The 19,114-nt window shown below is 45.8% G+C and overlaps 1 protein-coding gene, 1 long non-coding RNA gene and 1 pseudogene across 2 annotated transcripts; 2 read left to right on the top strand and 1 right to left on the bottom strand.

Annotated features, from left to right (window-relative positions):
- Positions 1-1,501: 1,501 nt before the first annotated feature.
- Positions 1,502-5,200, bottom strand: LOC100825466 (26S proteasome regulatory subunit 10B homolog A). Its single transcript, XM_014896510.2, has 10 exons — positions 5,076-5,200; positions 4,342-4,461; positions 4,115-4,251; positions 3,764-3,925; positions 3,578-3,664; positions 3,405-3,491; positions 2,682-2,819; positions 2,114-2,305; positions 1,941-2,039; positions 1,502-1,864 (listed from the first exon to the last, which is right to left on the bottom strand). Exons 1-10 carry the CDS (start codon positions 5,179-5,181, stop codon positions 1,799-1,801), a joined length of 1,194 nt encoding a protein of 397 aa, XP_014751996.1. The 5' UTR covers positions 5,182-5,200; the 3' UTR covers positions 1,502-1,798.
- An 8,665-nt stretch (positions 5,201-13,865) lies between these two features.
- On the top strand, positions 13,866-15,865 carry LOC100825160 (annotated as a pseudogene).
- Positions 15,866-16,553: 688 nt separating this feature from the next.
- LOC112269896 lies at positions 16,554-18,176 on the top strand. Its single transcript, XR_002962135.1, has 2 exons — positions 16,554-17,695; positions 17,808-18,176. It is a non-coding gene; the product is annotated as an uncharacterized LOC112269896 (long non-coding RNA).
- Positions 18,177-19,114: the final 938 nt, after the last annotated feature.

The following is a 19,114-nucleotide window of genomic DNA, read 5'->3' as shown; positions in this document are numbered from 1 at the left end:
GGTGGTGGAAGTGCCCGTCGCTCGATCGCATTTGCAGCTGGCCTGCTCTCGATCGTCTCCGAAAGCTGCGCCATTTTGTCCGGCGTAATGTACGCACATGTATACGCGCGCATGCATGCTTATAATTTGCTGATTAACTCTTATCTGACAAATCGTTACGTTTCCACGTCACGCAAATCGCATAAAACCACTAGTCTATCTTAGGTATTCGTAACAAAGACTTTGCTAATTTTTCTTATCCAAAGAAAGAAGACTTTGCTAATTTTTGGTTCCAGGTAACAGTTCGCAGAAGGGCTGCCTAAATTGTGGATTCAGATCAAGTACGCACATACATACACGCGCGCATGCAAACAAAACAGTGTTTGTGGCATGTGATATATGTGAGCCCATGGTGGGCACCTACCACGTACGGCTAGCACCCTGCACGTTAACCTTTCTTGTGAATATTAGAATGAGGGGAGATGTCATAAACGAAAAGGGAAATAAATAGAACCAGAGGTAGACCGTACTACACACTTAATACGTACAGTACGCAGCATGCAAATGGCTAGAAGCTAAATTACCGGTTTTGTTTACTAATCCCTACACCGTAGTAGCTTGTCACGTACTGAACACAGCTCCAAATTCCACAGTGCCTGCATGCATGCATGCATTAGTGACCACTAGTTTCTTAGTGTCAAAAATTAACTGTCAATGGACACACACCGTGATGAAATATCAGAATCATATGTGATATACATATACTGATAGCTAGCTAGCTATCTAAGTAAGAAATAATCTTATCTGCTGCTCTTTGGTGTCCTTGTAGCTGCAGATTAATCTTCTATAAGCTCTGTTAATCGTTAATTATGTTTGTACAGAATGCTGAGAAGAGGGAAGTAGCCAGCCAAGTGGATCACGAACTGTGGATGCATTATTCGGAAGAGCATTTGTAGTTTGTTCAAATTAAAACAGCTAGCTAGATCTTCAGTACATAAAACAAAACGAGAACACAGATCGAAGTAATCCTAAAAAGAAAGACGGTATATCCACGAGTAAGTACAACGTGTCTGCCACGATGCTGTATAATATATCCAGAAACTTCAGAAGGCAGTTGGAGAACAAATCTCCATGATAATGCTACATTCGAGACAGTTTGCAGTTACAGGAGCACTTAATTAGACTTCTCAAGGATCATATCATCTTTGTTCAATCATTACTTCTAAATTCTAATTAGTATCTCTCCTGGCAGATTTGATCCCTGAAATGGCAAGCCCAGTTATGGCCCTTCCCAGGATACAAAACTGCAAGTGCACATACTTGCGGATGCAATCATACAAATGATCACTCAACAGCTATGGATACACATTTGTTATTTATTAAACCTAAAGAGAAAAAAAAAAGCTGGTTCCGAAATATTAAGTCATGCTGGAAATGCAGGTGATGTAAAACACCAATGAGTAGCACATGCAAGCAAATGCAGCACACAAAACTCAGGAGACACAGAACATGACAGGCATTTTTTTTATATCAAGACATCGGCAAAGCAGAGCAGAGTATTTCAGTTTCATCTAGGGTTGGTGAGGATTGATCAGTTTCATCTAGGGTTGGTGAGGATTGATCAGTTTCATCTAGGGTGCACAATTGCAAAGAGAGACTCCCCAACATTTAGGGCCAGGGCGCGGATCAGTCTCGCAGAAGAGAATCACGGTAGCATCTGGATCATACATCTCATGATTTCCTTGTTCAAATGCAGGGATCGACATAGCTAAAGCTTCGCATCAAAAAGGATCAGCTGGTTAATTCGCCTTGTCATTCTCTAAAAGTCCACTTTGTAGTCGGCGCGGGACTCTAGCTTCTTTGCGTCGGCAAGTTTCCTCACGGCCTAAAAAAAATGAGACACTCTGATGAATGTCAGTGTTAATGATAGTCAACTTGAAAGCACTGGCAAAATACCGCACCTGCATGAAGTCTTCATTCATGACGTAGTCACGCTCTGCTCGGATTGCTGCCATGCCAGCTTCTGTGCAGACATTACGCATATCGGCAGCGTTAAATCCCTGAAATGATGAAAAAATTTAGAAGAGAAACTTCCAGTGCAATTGAGAGCTTTGCATAAGCAGGACGAACTCACCTCTGCTAGCTTTGCAGCCGCTTCGTAATTGATTTCGCCGTGCTTGGCAACCCCAGCTGCATGTATCTTGAGGATTTCAAGCCTCGCCTGTTCATTAGGAAGAGGAATTTCAATCTTGCAACCCAGACGTCCGGGACGTAAGAGAGCAGGGTCCAGAACATCCGGCCGGTTGGTTGCCATTATTACTTTCACCTGAATGTAACAACGAAAATATGGTTGGACCAAAAAATTCAGCATCCAGAAGCACCCACAACAAAATAAAAATGCATGTCAGTGCGAAAAAAGTTTATGCAAGCAGCGAGTACAAACTGCAGTTACTTTGATCAGAAGTTCAGCATAATTGAGCTAAGAAAATAACTAACCAGACATAAAGATGAACATTTCAAGAACTGGTAAAAAAAGATGAACATTCCAAGATTGTAAAATAACTAAGCGAACGTCCAGGAAACAATAACCAATGAGAACATTCAAACATGAATGCAGCAAAAGAAATATGCAACCCTAAATGCAACATCAATAAAACTCATTTTGGGAACGAAGTCATAAAAATCCAACAAAAGAACTTTGCCTTTCCAAGTTCATGAAAGCCATCTAACTGGTGTAGCAGTTCCATGAGCGTCCTCTGGATCTCACGATCAGCACTTGTACCCTCACTGAATCTTCTTCCTCCAATTGCGTCGATTTCATCCATGAAGATGATGCAGGGCTGGAGAAACAAAATTAAACAGTTCAAGTCATAAGTAATAACTAAGCAGAGATGACTCTACTAAATGCAAGGCATTCTTTTGTTAATTACAGTACATTTCTATTGCCATATGGATATCACTGATAAAATTTATTTTGGACATATGCTCCACTGTAATCTCATCTAGCACTAATCCTACCTCCGTTCCAAGATATAGGACGTATTTCATTTCCTTTCACTAAGCCTTTGACCAAGATTTACTCAATCAATAATTTTAATTATGTGATATAAATCATAACCATAACTCCATGAGCAAGTACTTATGAATGTGAATACAATGATACCTATTTCATGGCACAAAAAAATGTATTAATGGACTAATTGATGGTCAAAACCTCGGTCAAAGCAAACAGAATACGCCTTATATTTTGGTATGGAGGGATATAGTATCTGTTTATTATATATATTTGATACAAGAAAACTAGAGAATAAATCAGTATAAAAGCTAGCTTTTGTTAATGCGCCGGAGTTTTTTTAAGAAACATGTATGCTATTAACACAGAAAAATACTTAGATGAGAAGCAGAATAGATTAGAAGATGATTACCTGATGATCACGTGCATAGGTAAACATCTCCCTTATCATCCGAGCGCTTTCACCAATGTACTTGTCAAGGATAGCACTTGAGACAACCTATTGCACCCAATGCAGGTTAGCAAGATGATAGTTATATAAATAAAGGGAAGGGAGGGGCTGTTGGGAAGTGCAATATGCCACACCTTCATGAAGTTGACGTCCATGTTACTTGCAATAGCCCTCGCCAGCAGCGTCTTCCCAGTCCCAGGTGGGCCGTAAAGGAGCACTCCCTGAAATGAGCCCAGTGGTTGTTCATATTGTTGACTCTATTTTAATAGCTTGCACACATTGGAACAAAGAAATGCAAGTGTGTGCATTGATGAATTTACCTTGGGTGGCTTAATCCCAGCTCGGAGGAACAATTCAGGGTTCATGAGTGGAAGCTCGATGGTCTCCCTAAGTTCCCTGATCTGTTCAGATAGCCCTCCAACAGCAGAGTAGCTGACATTCCCTGGATCCTCATGAATCATGTTGTACACTGAAGAGTCCACCTAGAAGGAACAAGAAAGATATTAATCATGTCCTTTTTTTCCGAAACATATAAACCATGTCATCGATGCAATGGACAACACCATTTGATTTTGGCTCATGACTAATCGACAAAAAGGGAAAGGGCAGACTACATAATGGACACTTGGACAGCTAACAAATATACTGAATGTTCTGGAACACGGCAATACCTCGCGCGGAAGTATGCGCATGATTGTAAGTGTCACATTGTCAAGACACACACGCGTGCCCGGTGTCAATTTTTCCCTGTTCAACTTAGTGCGGCAGTTGGTAACGTACCGAGGGCCGGCGCTACTCCTTATAATAACTGCAAGTGAAGGAACAGTGTGACTTGTCAGCAAGGAGGAGGAAAGGGCCTGGTTGGACAGTGTACAGAGAAAAAGGATATAACACTCACAGCGGTCATTGTCAATCGCGCGCAGCACCTCTCCGACCGTCTGCCCGGGGCTTTGTAACGCCTGGACGTGCTCTTTAGTTTTCTCAAGTTCCTTCTTACTGCTCTTCAGCTTGTCTCCCCCTGCAATGCAACAGGACTGTAATAAACACAACTGAGCCTGACAGAGGCGTGCTGCATATGGAACGAATTGGATCTTCCAGCAAGCAACTCGCGCAAGAGTAAAATGCTCCAGAGAAGAGCAGTGGAACATGAAAGGCCGAAGCGCCCTCCTTGTGCCAGGAGCTAAAATAAAAGCCACTAGCAGCAGCATAGCATTGAACAACGTGAAGCACTCCAATTCGAATCACCGAACAATCCACTGTACTACCTTAGATTGAAATAAAAGGCTAGAACTTTCCAGTAGCGAATCGTGCCCAAATTCGAAATCCGTCAACTAGGAAGCGATTTTTATTTCGTTGGCGAAAAAAGCGGTCGGGTGTGTGGGTTAACAAGCGATCAGCGGCAAGAAGGCGAGGGTTTAGTGGGCTCTAAAACCCCAAACGCAAAGCCAAACAATCCCGGCGGAAGCAAGCCCAGCCAAGGAAATCCATCCACAATCGGAGTACATCCCGTGGATTTAGAGCGCAAGGGACGCTCCTCTCGCCGGTATCGACCGACGGCGGGCGGGGCTAGGTCTACGCGCGAGGCGTCGCGCAATGCGGCGGCGGCGGAGGAGGAGAGGGAAGGGAGGTTACCTGTGCGCACGCGGGACTCGAGCTCCCGGCACGAGAGGAGAACCCTCCGGTACTTGGCGACGACGGCGGCGCGGCGGGCGGCGGCTTCGGCGATCGCGTCGGCCATGGCGGGCGGAGGGAGCGGAGCCTTGTCGCGGCGGAAAGTGGGAAATGGACTCGGCTTGACCCCGACCGGATCACCGGACCAAGGGTGTTTGGTTTTGATTTGAGAAAAAGAAAATGTGGAGACGGACTGGGCTACTGGGCTTATTGTCCGATTTTGGATTCCCGTATACGGATTGCCGTGCAAGAAACGAACTGGGCTCGGCGTTGAAATTTGAGATTCCTTCTACGCCTGATAAGGGAGTAAATTTTAAAAAACCACCACATTAGGGAATAGGGTTTCACGTAGGTGCCACTTCACGATTTTGTTGTGAAAAATCACCGGATTAGGATAACCCCTCCTTCGCTAGTGCGTAAACCGTTTTATGACAGGCTGGGCCCACTGTCAGGCCAGCGTGTCGTCCACCGCGGCAGTCCAGCGTGGCTACTGCCCGAACCCGATCGAGCTGATATGGGTCGTTCACTTTGCCCTAACCCTAACCCGACCGACTCGCCATCTCTCTCCCTGTCTTCTTTCCCCGTAGCTGATGACGGAGACGGCAGCGGCGGCGGCGGATGGGTGGGACGGCAGCGGGCACCAGGTCGTCCCCGACAGCAACGAGATCTGCCCAGGTCCGTGCGAAAGTACGGCGGCGGCGGCGGCATAGCCAAGCTCTCCCGTGAGCTGTGCCCGTCAATGGCGCAAGGCAGCGCCGCAGCCAAGGCGGACTCGTCGGCAATGTCTATGACACAAGCAATGCATTGGACGGACACCCTCTTCGTCTCCGGGTAAGTCTATTACATCCCTTGACGACTTAGGTTTTTTGGATGAATTCGCGGTTAGGTTTGTTCGATTTGAGGGATTTAGATTTAGAGGCTGAAATTGTGGTGGGTTTACTTTTGTAGAATTGATGATGAAGTTTGGACCGTTAGTATGAACTTTAGCTGCGGGCAGAATTTGTGAAGACATTTGGGCATTTCAGATGTCACTTTTATGAATCTAGTAGGCCTTATGGAGAGCCGTGATTATGACAGAAAAGACTTCATGTATTATGAGAAAGAAGAAGGTAAGGGACTGGCAGGATTAAAGCTTATTGATAACAATAGTAAGGTGCGGGACATGCTGGCTCTTTATAAAGAGAAAAAAAGGTCACATTGACAATTCTAAAGGGAAAGAATGGTGAATCTCCAATTGGCAAAGCCATATCTTTTTACTCATCCGTGCCAGAAAAAAACATGAATGGAAGGACACCAAAGGCTAAGAAGAAGCTCATAGTAGATAATGCCCAGCCAATGCACATTGACTTGGAAGAGGAAGCAGGAAAGAATGCAGAACCAGTAAGTGCAGAACAGCACATTGACTTGGAAAAGGAAGCTGGGCAGAATGCAGAACAACACATTGACTTGGAAGAGGAAGCAGGACAGAATGCAGCAAGAAATGAAGGGCCAGTGACAGTTAACCAGATTGACTGGAGTATGTTTGATGAAGAGCCAATGCAGCCAGTACAACCTACACAAGAGAGTGTTAATTATATTTTGGTCCCTGACCAGTACTAGACTGAAGATGAGACTGAAGATGTAGAGCCAATGCAGACAGTACATGCTACACATGAGAGTGTTAGCTATGTGTTGGTACCTGACAAGTACCAACAGTGTGAAGATCAGACTCAAGATGAGTTCTGCTATGCTGACATTCATGTAGAAGAAGAAGAAGTTCGAGAAGAAATTGAAGAAGAAGTTGAAGAGAAGGTGGAAGAAGAGGTTGAGCATGAATTTGATGACAATGCTTCTGCAACTGATGAGTCAAGTGACAGTGAATACAATCCTGAGCATGATGAAGTACAGCAGAGCCAAGAAGACTTGGAATTGAAGGAGTTAATAGCTGAAATGAATAGAGAGAGAAATGACCCACTGCTGCAATGTGAAGGGGACACAGATGTTGAGGATATATTTGAGCCTGATCCAGAAGAACGCAAGAAGGCCAGGAGGGAAGGACCTACAAGGAGGGCACACTCTGAACCTGAAGTCATCATTGAGCCAGATTTCATCCCATCTGGAGAAGAAGACAATGGTGAGGAGCCTTTACATGTGAAAGATGAAGATGGTGCAGAGGAGTTCAGTTATGTTATGCCAGAGGGAAGAAAGAGCAGGGTTAAGAAGGCAGCCACTAGAGTTTGGTACAATGTAAAGAGAAAGAACCCACAAGATCAATTCTGTTTGAGGATGTGTTTTGTGGATGTGTATCAATTTAGAGAAGCCCTAATCCAGCTGCATATATCTCAAAGCAGAGATTTCAAGGATCATAGAAACAACAAGGACAAGATTATAGTGAAGTGCATCAAAGCTACTGTCCATTCTACATGGTAGGTTCAAAGGTGGGAAATGAGCCTTTCTGCTTGAGAAAGATGCATTTGACACACACTTGTGGCACCACCAGAGACAACACAAGAATTAATGCAAAGTGGTTGAGCAAAGTCTATGAGTCAGATATTAGAGCAAATACTTCTTGTGATGTCACTGGTTTGATGGACAATGCAAAGAGGGATTATGGCATTGAGGTGAACAAGATTGCAGCATATAGGGCCAAAAACAAAGCTATTGCTGTGATCTTAGGTGATCACATTAAACAGTATCCTAGGATTAGGGACTACATGCAAACAATTCTACATACAAATCCAGGGTCAAGATGCATTGTCTCAACTGTACGTCTAAATCCTGCTGCCAACCCAAGGTTTCATGGCTTGTTCTTCTGTATTAATGCTGCAAAAGAAGGATTCTTAAAAGGCTGTAGACCTTTCATTGGAGTTGATGAATGCTTCATTAAGCTATGCACAGGAGCACAAATATTGGCAGCCACTGGCAGAGATGGCAACAACAATATATACCCAGTTGCTTTTGCTGTTGTTGGCAAAGAAGATACAACTAGTTGGTGCTGGTTCCTGCAGATTCTCAAGTATGCATTAGGTGGTGAATCTGGCCAATTTGCTTATTACACAATAATGTCAGATAGGCAAAAGGTATGTTCATTCAAACTTGCATTACATTACTGCTGTAGTTACATTAAATATAATGTAATCAATAGGGCATTACATTCAAACTTGCATTACATTAATGCTGTAGTTACATTACATTACCAGCTCATTATTGTTTAATTTGTACCTAGGGCCTTCTAACTACAATAAATAGGGTATTTCCCAACTGTCCTCGGAGGTTTTTCCTTAGACACATTTATGCAAACTTCCAAACTGCTGGGTTTAGAGGTGATGATCTGAAAAAACTCATGGATGCTACTAGTTACTCTTACAGCAAGAATGCTTTTGATAATGCAATGGCTGATATGCATAATGAATGTGAAGATGTTGTTGCTTGGCTGTCCAAAATTCCTCTCGCCACTTGGGCCAGACATGCCTTTGACACTAATTGCAAGACTGACTTGGTAGTCAATAACCTTAGTGAAGTGTTTAACAAATTTATCTTAGATGTTAGGAAGAAGCCAATTGTCACCATGATTGAGGGAATAAGGACAAAGATTATGATTAGATTTAACATGAAAAGAGAAGGTGTAGCAGGATGTAGGTGGGAAATCACACCCACTTATGTAGAGAGATTAGAGATAGAAAAGAAATGGTCCAACAACTGCAAACCAATATGTGCTGGTCCAGGGATATGGCAGGTCAGCAGTGGTCAGAGAAGCCATGTAGTCAACTTGGATGAAAGAAGTTGTCGATGTAGGAAGTGGGATATCACTGGAATGCCATGCAACCATGTTATTTCAGCTATATACAAGTCCAAACAACATCTAGAAGACTTTGTGCATGACTTTTTCAAGAAAGAAATGTACAAGCAAGCATTCAGCCCAGTAGTATATCATGTTCCTAGTCAGGATCAGTGGACAAGGACACCAACAGATGACATAGACCCACCAGTGTTCACAAAACATCCTGGCAGGCCAAAGGAGAAGAGATGGAGAGGACAGTTTGAAGTGCCCAGGAAGAAAGACAGCTCTAGGATGGCTCCATCACTTGTAACAATTGCAAAATTCAGTGTTACAGATTTGCAAGCTGTTCTTTGCCTTTGAAACCTGACCTACAGATTGGGAGAAACCAGCACATGGTAATTACTAAACTTCAATTATTACAAATCATATATGTTGCTATACTTGAAACTTCAATTATTACATACATTTCCTCTTCTGAACAGGCTAACAGGACCATTCCAGATGAAGCAGGTTCCTCTACAAGAGCTGCTCCTGCTGCAACACCAAGAGCTCCAACACCCCCTTCTGCTAGAAGGACACCTACATCTAGACCATCAGCTTCAGCTCCTACAACTCCCAGGAGATCTCCAAGGAAGCATCCTACTCCTACACCAAGAACTGCAGCTGATGCTCCTACACCTACACCAAGACCTGCTGGTAGGCCTCCTACACCAAGACATGATGCTGCTACTCCTACACCAAGAGCTGCTGCTCCTACACCAAGACCAGCTGCTCCTACACCAAGGCCTGCTGCTAGGCCATTCACTGCCCCAAGGCATGCTGCTGCACAGAATCTAGTTTCAAAGCTGATACCTATTCGAGGTAGAGGGAGGATGTGGAGTTACTTGACTGCCAGTGGGAGGGTTTATAGTGGCAATGAAGATGGAACTTCAGGTGGTGCTCCAGGGACAGGTTTAGGTCAAGAGTGAACAATGTTTCATGTTAATCAGTACCATTTTGTTGTGATGTGCTGGGAACAATGTTGTCATGTCAGTGATGGGAACTATGAACAATGTGTGGTGAATGTGCTGTAAACTAAATTCTATGCTTTCAAGTATATATGCTGCTGGAACAATGCTGCTGGAACAATATTGCTTTCAAGTATGCACAATATTGTGATAAATTAGGTGATGAATGTGCTGGAAACGATATATATATGCAATGCTGTGATGGATTCGGTGATGAATGTGCTGGAACAATATTGCTCTCAAATATACCCAATTGCTTTTGCTGTTGTTGGCAACAACAATATATACCCAACAACTCATGCTGCCTGTTGACATTCGTCACGGCATTGTTCACGGCACATTCATCACACGATTGTTCATTTCAAATTACAAACCATAGCCATATTACTCGTTGACATTCCAGCTACAAGCCAAAGTCATATTACAAACCAAAGTCATGCTACAAGCCAAATTCATATTACAAACCAGGTTCTGAAAATACTGCTTAGGATCACAAACATACATAGTTTGACAACACTACTACATTTTAGGGGATTACATCCCAACTTAGAGTACTCTCCCAACTTAACTTATTTCACATATCATGATTCAACATGGATTCTTCCCTTGTGAAGCTGGAATGGAACCATCAACGACACCAACAAAGCATGGAAACTCATGCAGACGAGTAAAATTTGGAGATCCAGGAGCACCACCGTAGTCGGTAAAATCATCTTCATCATCTGAAGAGGAGTGAGTAGCAGGCTGCAGTGGAGGACCATCCGTTTGTAAAGGAAACCAGTCTAGAACCTCATGCACATGAACAATCACATCGAATACCACTGTGCGACGGCTAATGGGCTGATTCCAAGGTAAACAGAAAAGGGCCATTGAGCTCAGGCTCTCCTCATCATCTGCACCTTCGTCTAATGGCGGATGCATCGGCTCAGGAATTTCAACCTCCAGCTTCTTTGGAATTGCTGACGGACTACGAATCCATGCGTTCACCTTCACAGTTCAAAAGTCCAGAGGCGTCATCATATCGACGAACTCGCCTCCAATACTGTTAACCAGACGACTCATAAAAGTTCTCTCCGCTGCATCCTCCGGCAGCCCATCAAAACTAAGCACAGTGCTAGAACTAAGCTCAGATTCCTCGCCACCATAAGCCCGGCACCACCGGCGGAAGTGCACAGTGCATCCGCGGCAGCGCAAAATCCTAGATTTGTTCAAAACAGCGGTGCAATCTTCCTCTGTATCGAATCGAAGCAAGAAATGGCCTGCAGGATGACTAACCTTGCCACAGATCCCACCCACGATTCCGGTGCCTTCATGGACGGCCTTCACTATCTTGCTCAGCTTCACGGACGCTGTCGTCAGCAGCCCTGCGCCACGGTGGATGGTGGCCAGCAGAGCTCGGCCTCGTAGCCTAGCTTCGTAGGCTTCCATGGCAGGAGTGCGGGCAACAACAATGTGTCCCGACTCCGGACGGAGCTCCGGCTCCCCACGGCGAAACAGCTCGTGGAAGCCATGGCTACTCGGGATGTGGCTGTGGCTCGCCATTGCGCAGATCTAGGGTTCCGGCCACAGACGAGAGAGGAATCGCGAGGTTGAAGAAGAGAGGAGGAGATGCCGACCGGGTCCGGCTGGACCAAGTAATGTGGTCGGGTTCGGCCAGTAGCCACGCTGGACTGCCGCGGTGAACGACACGCTGGCCTAACAGTGGGCCCAGCCTGTCATAAAACGGTTTACGCGCTAGCGAAGGAGGGGTTACCCTAATCCGGTGGTTTTTGCAACAAAATCGTGAAGTGGTACCTATGTGAAACCCTAGCCCACTTATGTAAGGAAGCCTGCTCTTACAACAGCCCATCATCTCGTGCACGATGCATTTGTAATACCAACTTCTGTCATTTTTGTTCTTAAAAAAAATTCTGTCATTTTTGTTCTTTGATTAACTAACTTGTACTTAGTGCCACTAAATTGACGACCTAGATGTGAGATTTACATGAGATTACAAATGCATCGTGCACGAGATTTAAACTATGAACATTGAGTTTGGCACCCATGTGGTTTAATTCTACATCCGTCAAAGGTACGGCACAAGAGAGTTTGTCGGCACGTGACTTGAAATCGGCAGTCTGTTCGAAAACACCGCAATGGATCATCATGTTGAACTATAAGTCAATTGTCCTACTTTTTCCATCAACTTGGGCTTTTTGGTCAACTGGTTCGGTGCACGAAACTCTTTACATATATCCATCCCATGCATCAGCTAGTCTCCGATCCTCCACTTTAATAATTTAGAACCGCACTATACTGTCGTTCGAATCGGCTTTGATCGATGCTTCGATCCTCGCCTTTTTGGGGAGATTTTTACTTCGATTGATGGTTGTTTAGGGAGTAAAATACACCCGCGGTTCTAATATTATTGACGATGTGTCAAGTTAGTCCTATAATTACTAAACTGCATATTTAGGTCCCAATTTTTTGCTAAGTGTGTCACGACAGGTCCTATGCTCATCCAGGAGAGTTTGACCGGCCTACGTGGCGCATTGACCGAGTACACGTCAGCCAAAGAACTGACATGAGGAAAAATGCATCTGCGGTCCTAATATTATTGACGAGGTGCAAAGTTAGTCCTAAAATTATTAACTGCATATTTAGATCCTAATTTTTTGTTAAGTGGGTTAGGAGAGGTCTTAAGCTCGTTTAGGAGTGTTTGACCGTCCTACGTGACCGAATACACGTTAGCTAAGGGGCTTGTTGGCATAATTAGCGCTATGAAATAGTGTGTTGTCTCACCCATCGCCGCGGTTCTTGCCGGCGAGTCATTGTAGTTGCGGCAAGGGAGAGTAGAGAATTGGGGTGGCTTGCGGGCTTTTAGGGGCACCAACTTAGGGGCACCAACTGAGTTGTTGTGGGTGCTTGGCGGCAAACCGGAGGGGGGAGCTCGTGTAGCAATGGAGGACGGTGCTAGGCGGTGGAACGCTACACAACACGAGGATGGTCAAAGGTGTACAGCGACGAGGCGAAGCTATTGAGCAAGGAGTCACGGCTCGGGGAGGCTGTTGGCCGAGGCGGTGTACAGCGACGGCACGGCGTGTGCTCAGGACCGCACGCAAGGGCGCAAATGTCGTTCACGTTTCCGACGATATAGGGCACTAGTGCAGGACTGGCTTGTGGCTCTAGCTTTGGCGGAGAATGGCGGTCAATGCAACGTAGCTTAGAGACCGTGGGGGGCCACGAGGTTGGTCGTAGGTGTCACGGAGAATGAAGTTAGGACCTGTCGTGATCCACTTACCCAAAAAATAGGACTTACAGTTTTAGTAATTTTAGAACTAACTTGGCACCTTGTAAATAATATTAGGACCGCGGGTGTATTTTACTCTTGTTCAGTTGGAGAGATCGATACGTGTAAAAACTGGTGAAGCGTGTGCAGTGCACGGGCGAGAGTGAGAGAGAGATCAGAACCAAGGTGATGTGGGGAGCTAGCACTGAGTCAGCCGGTGACGTACTTACCTCGGAAATTTAAAATGTACCACGGACACGGCCACCAACCGAAAATTAAGACATGCACGTACAGTAAAGATAACGGTAACGAGTGTGCATATGGTCCATATATGTAATGTACCGGCCATATATATATATGTCCCTCTATCTCTCTCTAGCTAGCTTCTAGTCACATGAATATAATCCATACGTACCATATATGCATATATATGATTCGCCTACACTAACAAATGGCTGTATGAGGGCAGTGATCTCTTGCCACATCAGACACCCATGTGTTCCTCGCATCCGTCTACATGCACCATGCGTCCATGCATGAAAGGAACGTCCATCCGTCCCTCTGACAAATCTTGAGCACACATTAACTTGAAAGCGAATATCGTGACTAATATGCATGATTAACCACGCGTGCGTGTTTCACGACACACGAATCCATCCTATCCATCTCTATAAATACCACTCTGTTCGATCATCAACAACACACAACACAAGCTAGCCAGACCAACTCTCTCCTTTTACTAGCAAGCTCTCTGTTATTAGCGGCCATGGCGAAGAGATTAAGTAGTGCTGTTATAATCTGTGCTGTGGCCGTGGCTCTTGTTCTCGTCGTGGACGTCTGCTCCGGCGCCGGCGGCGAGTTAATTAGGGGGCGGCGGGCGGCGCCGAAGAAGAAGACGGCGGCGGTGAAGGCGGTGTACGTGTTCGGGGACTCGCTGGTGGACGTGGGCAACAAACGACCACCTGGAATCGCCGACGGCGCCCAGGGCGACTTCTCCTTACGGAATGGACTTCCCCGGCTGCAACGACCGCCGCCCCAGCGGCCGATTCACCAACGGCTACAACCTCGCCGACACCGTCGGTACGTCCATATACATGCATGGCAGCCATGCACGTAATTCATAAACTTGTAATTAATTAATTAATCAATAAACTTTCGAGCATATATATGGATAATTCATAAACTACGTACATATGTGTAATTAATGTGTGTGCATGGATCGTGCAGCACGACGTCTGGGGTTCAAGATGAGCCCGCCGCCTTACAAATCCTTTCAGCCGGAGAACGAGCGTGACCTTCAGGACGTGATGTGCCGGATCGGTGCCAACTTCGCTTCCGGTGGATCCGGCATCCTCGACACTACGGTAAGCATTAGAAATGGTTGTTTAGTAGTATTTCTCTAGCTAGTATTATTTTTTTGATAAAAAAATTATTTCTCGGTGTCATATACGGGAAATAGCAAAAATACTCCTCCTCAGTTTATTCGTCGTTTTAGAAAAAACGAAAAAACACAGATATCAACGAAAACAGTGCAGTACATCCCTAGTAGTCGCAAACGCATTTAATTACGCGCTCGGAAGGCCGAAAGTCGCGTGCACTGCTTGCATGCGCTGCTGTGTCCAATGGGTGAGCCCTAGTGCATGCGGCAGCCCGTGCATTTCGACTGGGGAGCGAACGAATCGAAGCAAAGCACGTGCATGCCGGAACTAATTACCCCCTAACACGACATTTAATCTGAAAAAATATAAAACCTAAAACCACACTTAAATTGAGAAGGAGTATTATATTGGGCAGCTTTATGTGTGACAATTCAAACATTCTAAAGAAAAAAAATATAGGGGGTATAATTTTAAAACTTGTATAGGCGAGAGTAGACAAAGAAGTAGGGAGTGCTATCATTGGTTTAAAATGTAAGATGTTTAGGTAGGCTGACCGGAAATAAATGACACGTATATATGCCTCGCAGGGGAACGGGGTGCTCACGCTGCAGACACAAGTCCAAGACTTCGTGGAACTCGCAAACAAGATGTATTGCTCGAGGGGCAACAAGCGGCACCTGTCACGGTCCCTAGCCTTTTCCTCCTCAGCGCCGGCGGCAACGACTTCTCGGCCTTCCTCACCAACCCGGACTCCTCGATCACCGACGCCTCAGCCTACATCTCCACCATGGTCTCCACCTACCTCTCCCACATCTACACGCTCTACGCCGCCGGAGCACACATGGTGGGGATCCTCGATGTGCCGCCGATCGGGTGCACACCGGGGTCCCGAGCCCTCACGCCCACCGGCGACTGCAATGATGCCGCCAACGCCATGGCCAGGTGGTTCAACGACCTCCTCCGCATCGAGCTCTCCGGTGCGGCCGTCTCCCCCAAAGGTCCCATGCCGGAGCTGAATTACTCCATCGCGGGGAATTATGAAATCCTGAGCGAGATGACGGCGAGCCCGCTGGTGGCGGGGATCAGGGAGGCGAGGACGGCGTGCTGCGGGGTCGGGAGGTTCATGGCGGAGGACATGTGCGCGCAGCCCGACACGACGGCGTGTAAGGGCGGCCATGGGGAGTGTTGGAATTTTAGGTTAGGCCCAAGGTCCAATCTGAAATTAATTTCTGGAAAACCTCAAAAGCCCATTCATGTAGTGGGATGAGGAAGTGGGAATAGTCCCACCTTGCTAGTTTAGGAGAGTTGGACCAATATATAAGGTATGTTGGTTTTCACCTCTTGAGCAAGTGAGCAAGGGAAATCCCCACGCGCGCTCCTTCTCCTCCTCCGCTTGCCTCGCCCCGCCAAGCCACGACGCGCGGCGCGTTTCGAGATCGAGTCGAGTTTGAGCAGTGCCGTGCCGGGTCGTGCTTATCTTTTTGGCAGTCGGAATCCGTTGCGGACGCGTAACACATCCCAATAATTGCGTAGTCGGTTTTGGTTTCAAAACCGAACCGAAGTCCGCATACGTGCCTATATAATAAGATGACCGCGGCCTCCGAACGGAACACACCACAACCCTAGCCGTCACGCCCACGATCCAATCTCGTTGTTCGCCACCAACTGCTACTCCATCCCGTCGACTGCGTGCACAGATCGCCGGGAGAGCAGGCCTCCGGAACCCCGACCTTCGAGATCCTGCCCGGGAGACGGTCGATAAGGTTTTTGGGGAGCGTTCTCACGTGACTGCTCGCTTCTTCACGTCCCTGTTTCGTCGGCATCTTCATTACCAATGGCCGACGACCTCGGAGATCCCGCGGCTCAGGCTGCCGCTCTAACTCAGCAGCAGCAGGCTGCACAACTCCAAGCACAGCAGCAGGCTGCACAACTCCAAGCCCAGGCAACTGCTGCTGCACAGGTGCAAGCGCAGGCGCTGGCTGCTGCTCAGGAGGTAGTCAAAGCTGCTGCTGCTACCGGCGTGAACATCGATGCCACTGGACTCGTCACCGACCTCAACAAACAAACACAAGAAAAGAGTACAGCACCGTACGTAATCTGCTTTTTCTTGTTGATTTTGATTAGTAGTTCTATTATTCATGCCGTGAAATTAAATGAGTTTTATTGCCGTGCGTCGCTATTTAATTTATCTAGTTTGCATGATATAATATGCTACATGTTTTACACATTGTTTTTCTGGATTAAATATTCATCGAATTACCTAATTACTCAGCAATCCAAAAACCTTATTCGTGTAGTCAATTTTCGATGTCTCAATTTGCTGTTGCATTGAAACCTCCTGTGTTTATTGGACTGCACTTTAAGAGGTGGCAGTATAAATGTCATATGTGGCTCGTGGCTATGGGCGCATGGTAGGCGGTACAACACGGGAAGACTCAAACAATTGCTTCTCAGCAGTTGTATGTTGAGGCTTGTGTTGTAGTCGTCGGTGCGATCTGTAGTGTGCTGCGAGATAAGCTCGTTGATGCTTATCTGCACTATCAGGATGCCAAAGAGTTGTGGGATGCGCTCGATGATAAGTTTGGCGCATCTGACGCTGGCAGTGAACTGTACGTCATGGAGCAGTTCTTTGACTATAAGATGGTTGCAAACCGATCTGTAGTGGAACAAGCTCATGAGTTACTGACTATGACTAAGGAATTTGGGCAATTCAAGTGTCCACTACCCGACAAGTTTGTCGTCGGGGGCATCATCGCCAAGCTTCCTCTCTCGTGGAGGAACTTTGCTACTTCACTAAAACACAAGAGACAAGAAATCTCTGTGGAGAACCTGATTGGAACTCTTGATGTTGAGGAGAAGGCGAGAGCAAAAGATGCTGGCCCTAAAGGCAACACACAAGAGGGTACGTCCACCGTCAACATGGTTCAAAGGAACAACCACAACAATAGTAACAACAAGGGAAAGGGAAAAGCATTCAACAATGCTGGTCCAAAGAACACTACCACTTTCAAGAAGAAGAAGAAGAAAGGAGGCAACAAGGACAAGGATTTTTGCTTTGTGTGCGGAGGATTGGGCCATTGGGCGAGTAACTGCAAGGAGCACAAAGGATGACAGATTCGGCAAAAGTTTGCTAATTTGACCATTGACAACAATGAAGATGCAGACAGGTATGGTAATTTATTTACTGTATTTTCTGTATGTCAGTCCACCGATTGGTGGGTCGATACAGGTGCAATTATTCATGGGTGTGCTGATATTTTCTTGTTTTCTTCATATCAGGCCATCAGCTCCTCAGTGACGATGGGGAACGGCGCCCATGCTTCTGTTCACAGTGTTGGCACGGTGGATCTGAAGTTTACTTCGGGAAAGATCGTGCAGCTGAGAAACGTGCGGCATGTGTCCTCCATTCAGAAGAATCTTGTTAGTGGATCCCTACTTTGAAAGGACGGATTTAAGTTAGTATTTGAGTCCAATAAAATTATTGTGTCTAATTATGAACAATTTATTGGTAAAGATTATGAGTGCGGAGGCTTGTTCCGCTTATTCCTCTCGGGTTTTTGAGATCGTGAACAGCGTCAATTCTATTAATAATGAATCGGCGCCCACCAAGTTCGGTGTTGTCGTCAACGATGGAGATGTTGTCGTCGATGAGAGTAAAAATGTGTTTTGTGTTTTCCACGTGCGTATGTGAAATAATCGTCAGCTTTAATTGCAGTAGCCGTGCCACAGCTGCATGCTAGTAATTAATCGTGGTTTGTGTTTCCAATTTCTGCATGCAGCTCAATGCTGTACGTACGCAGTGATGCTTGTGTCTTTGCTTCTCCTTCATTATATGTTCGTGGAATAAAACAGTTGACATGCACGCGCCTAAACAATATGATCTCTTTTATATATTAGTTATACGAATCTTATGTTTAAATCGGATGGTTGTATGAGAAATAGCAAGCCCTTTTGCACGCTTCAAGCGCCGTGATGAGAAGGAAGGGAGGATGTATGCGAAAGGCCATTAGAAATGGGTCAGCTGTAGGACGTGTAAAAAGGTCGTGAGACTTCATTTTAATTAGGTTTTGGGTGCACTCTTGTCTGCTTTGGGCGACAAGCGTGTGAAACTTTGATTTTTTTTTTTTTTGAGGACATGATGTTTGTTTTGTTGGTTTTTTCTCTGTGGATGATCTCGTTGAGAAACAAAAGAAAGCGGCCCAACACCTGCATTATCAATGGCGATGAAGCCCAGCCCTGGCCCAAACAGAAGGAGTGCGTCAAGACATTTTGACGTACAAGAGAGCATGTGGCCCGTCTAGCTTTTTTTTGAGGAATGTGGCCCGTCCAGTTAGTCAGTTACCACCGCCACTAATACCTTTTTTTTTGTCTTTTCCTTTTTACCCTTTAAGTTGTGTATTCTTAATTAATGGCATGCCACACCCAGACCGCTAAAGCTCAGCATATAGATGTGCTCTTGGTCTTCTAAAATTTCAACTTCAAAATACCATCGCCTGCCCCTAAGTCACGACTCACGAGTCACGAGGTATAAAAAGCCTTGAAAAATTCCCCTTATTTCCTCCACCTACTAGCTCTGACGATTTTTG

The sequence above is a fragment of the Brachypodium distachyon genome, chromosome 1 (genome assembly GCF_000005505.3).
Source record: "Brachypodium distachyon strain Bd21 chromosome 1, Brachypodium_distachyon_v3.0, whole genome shotgun sequence".
Classification (NCBI taxonomy): domain Eukaryota; kingdom Viridiplantae; phylum Streptophyta; class Magnoliopsida; order Poales; family Poaceae; genus Brachypodium; species Brachypodium distachyon.
Note: the sequence above shows the minus strand (reverse complement) of the source record. Positions and strands in the feature narration are given on the sequence as shown.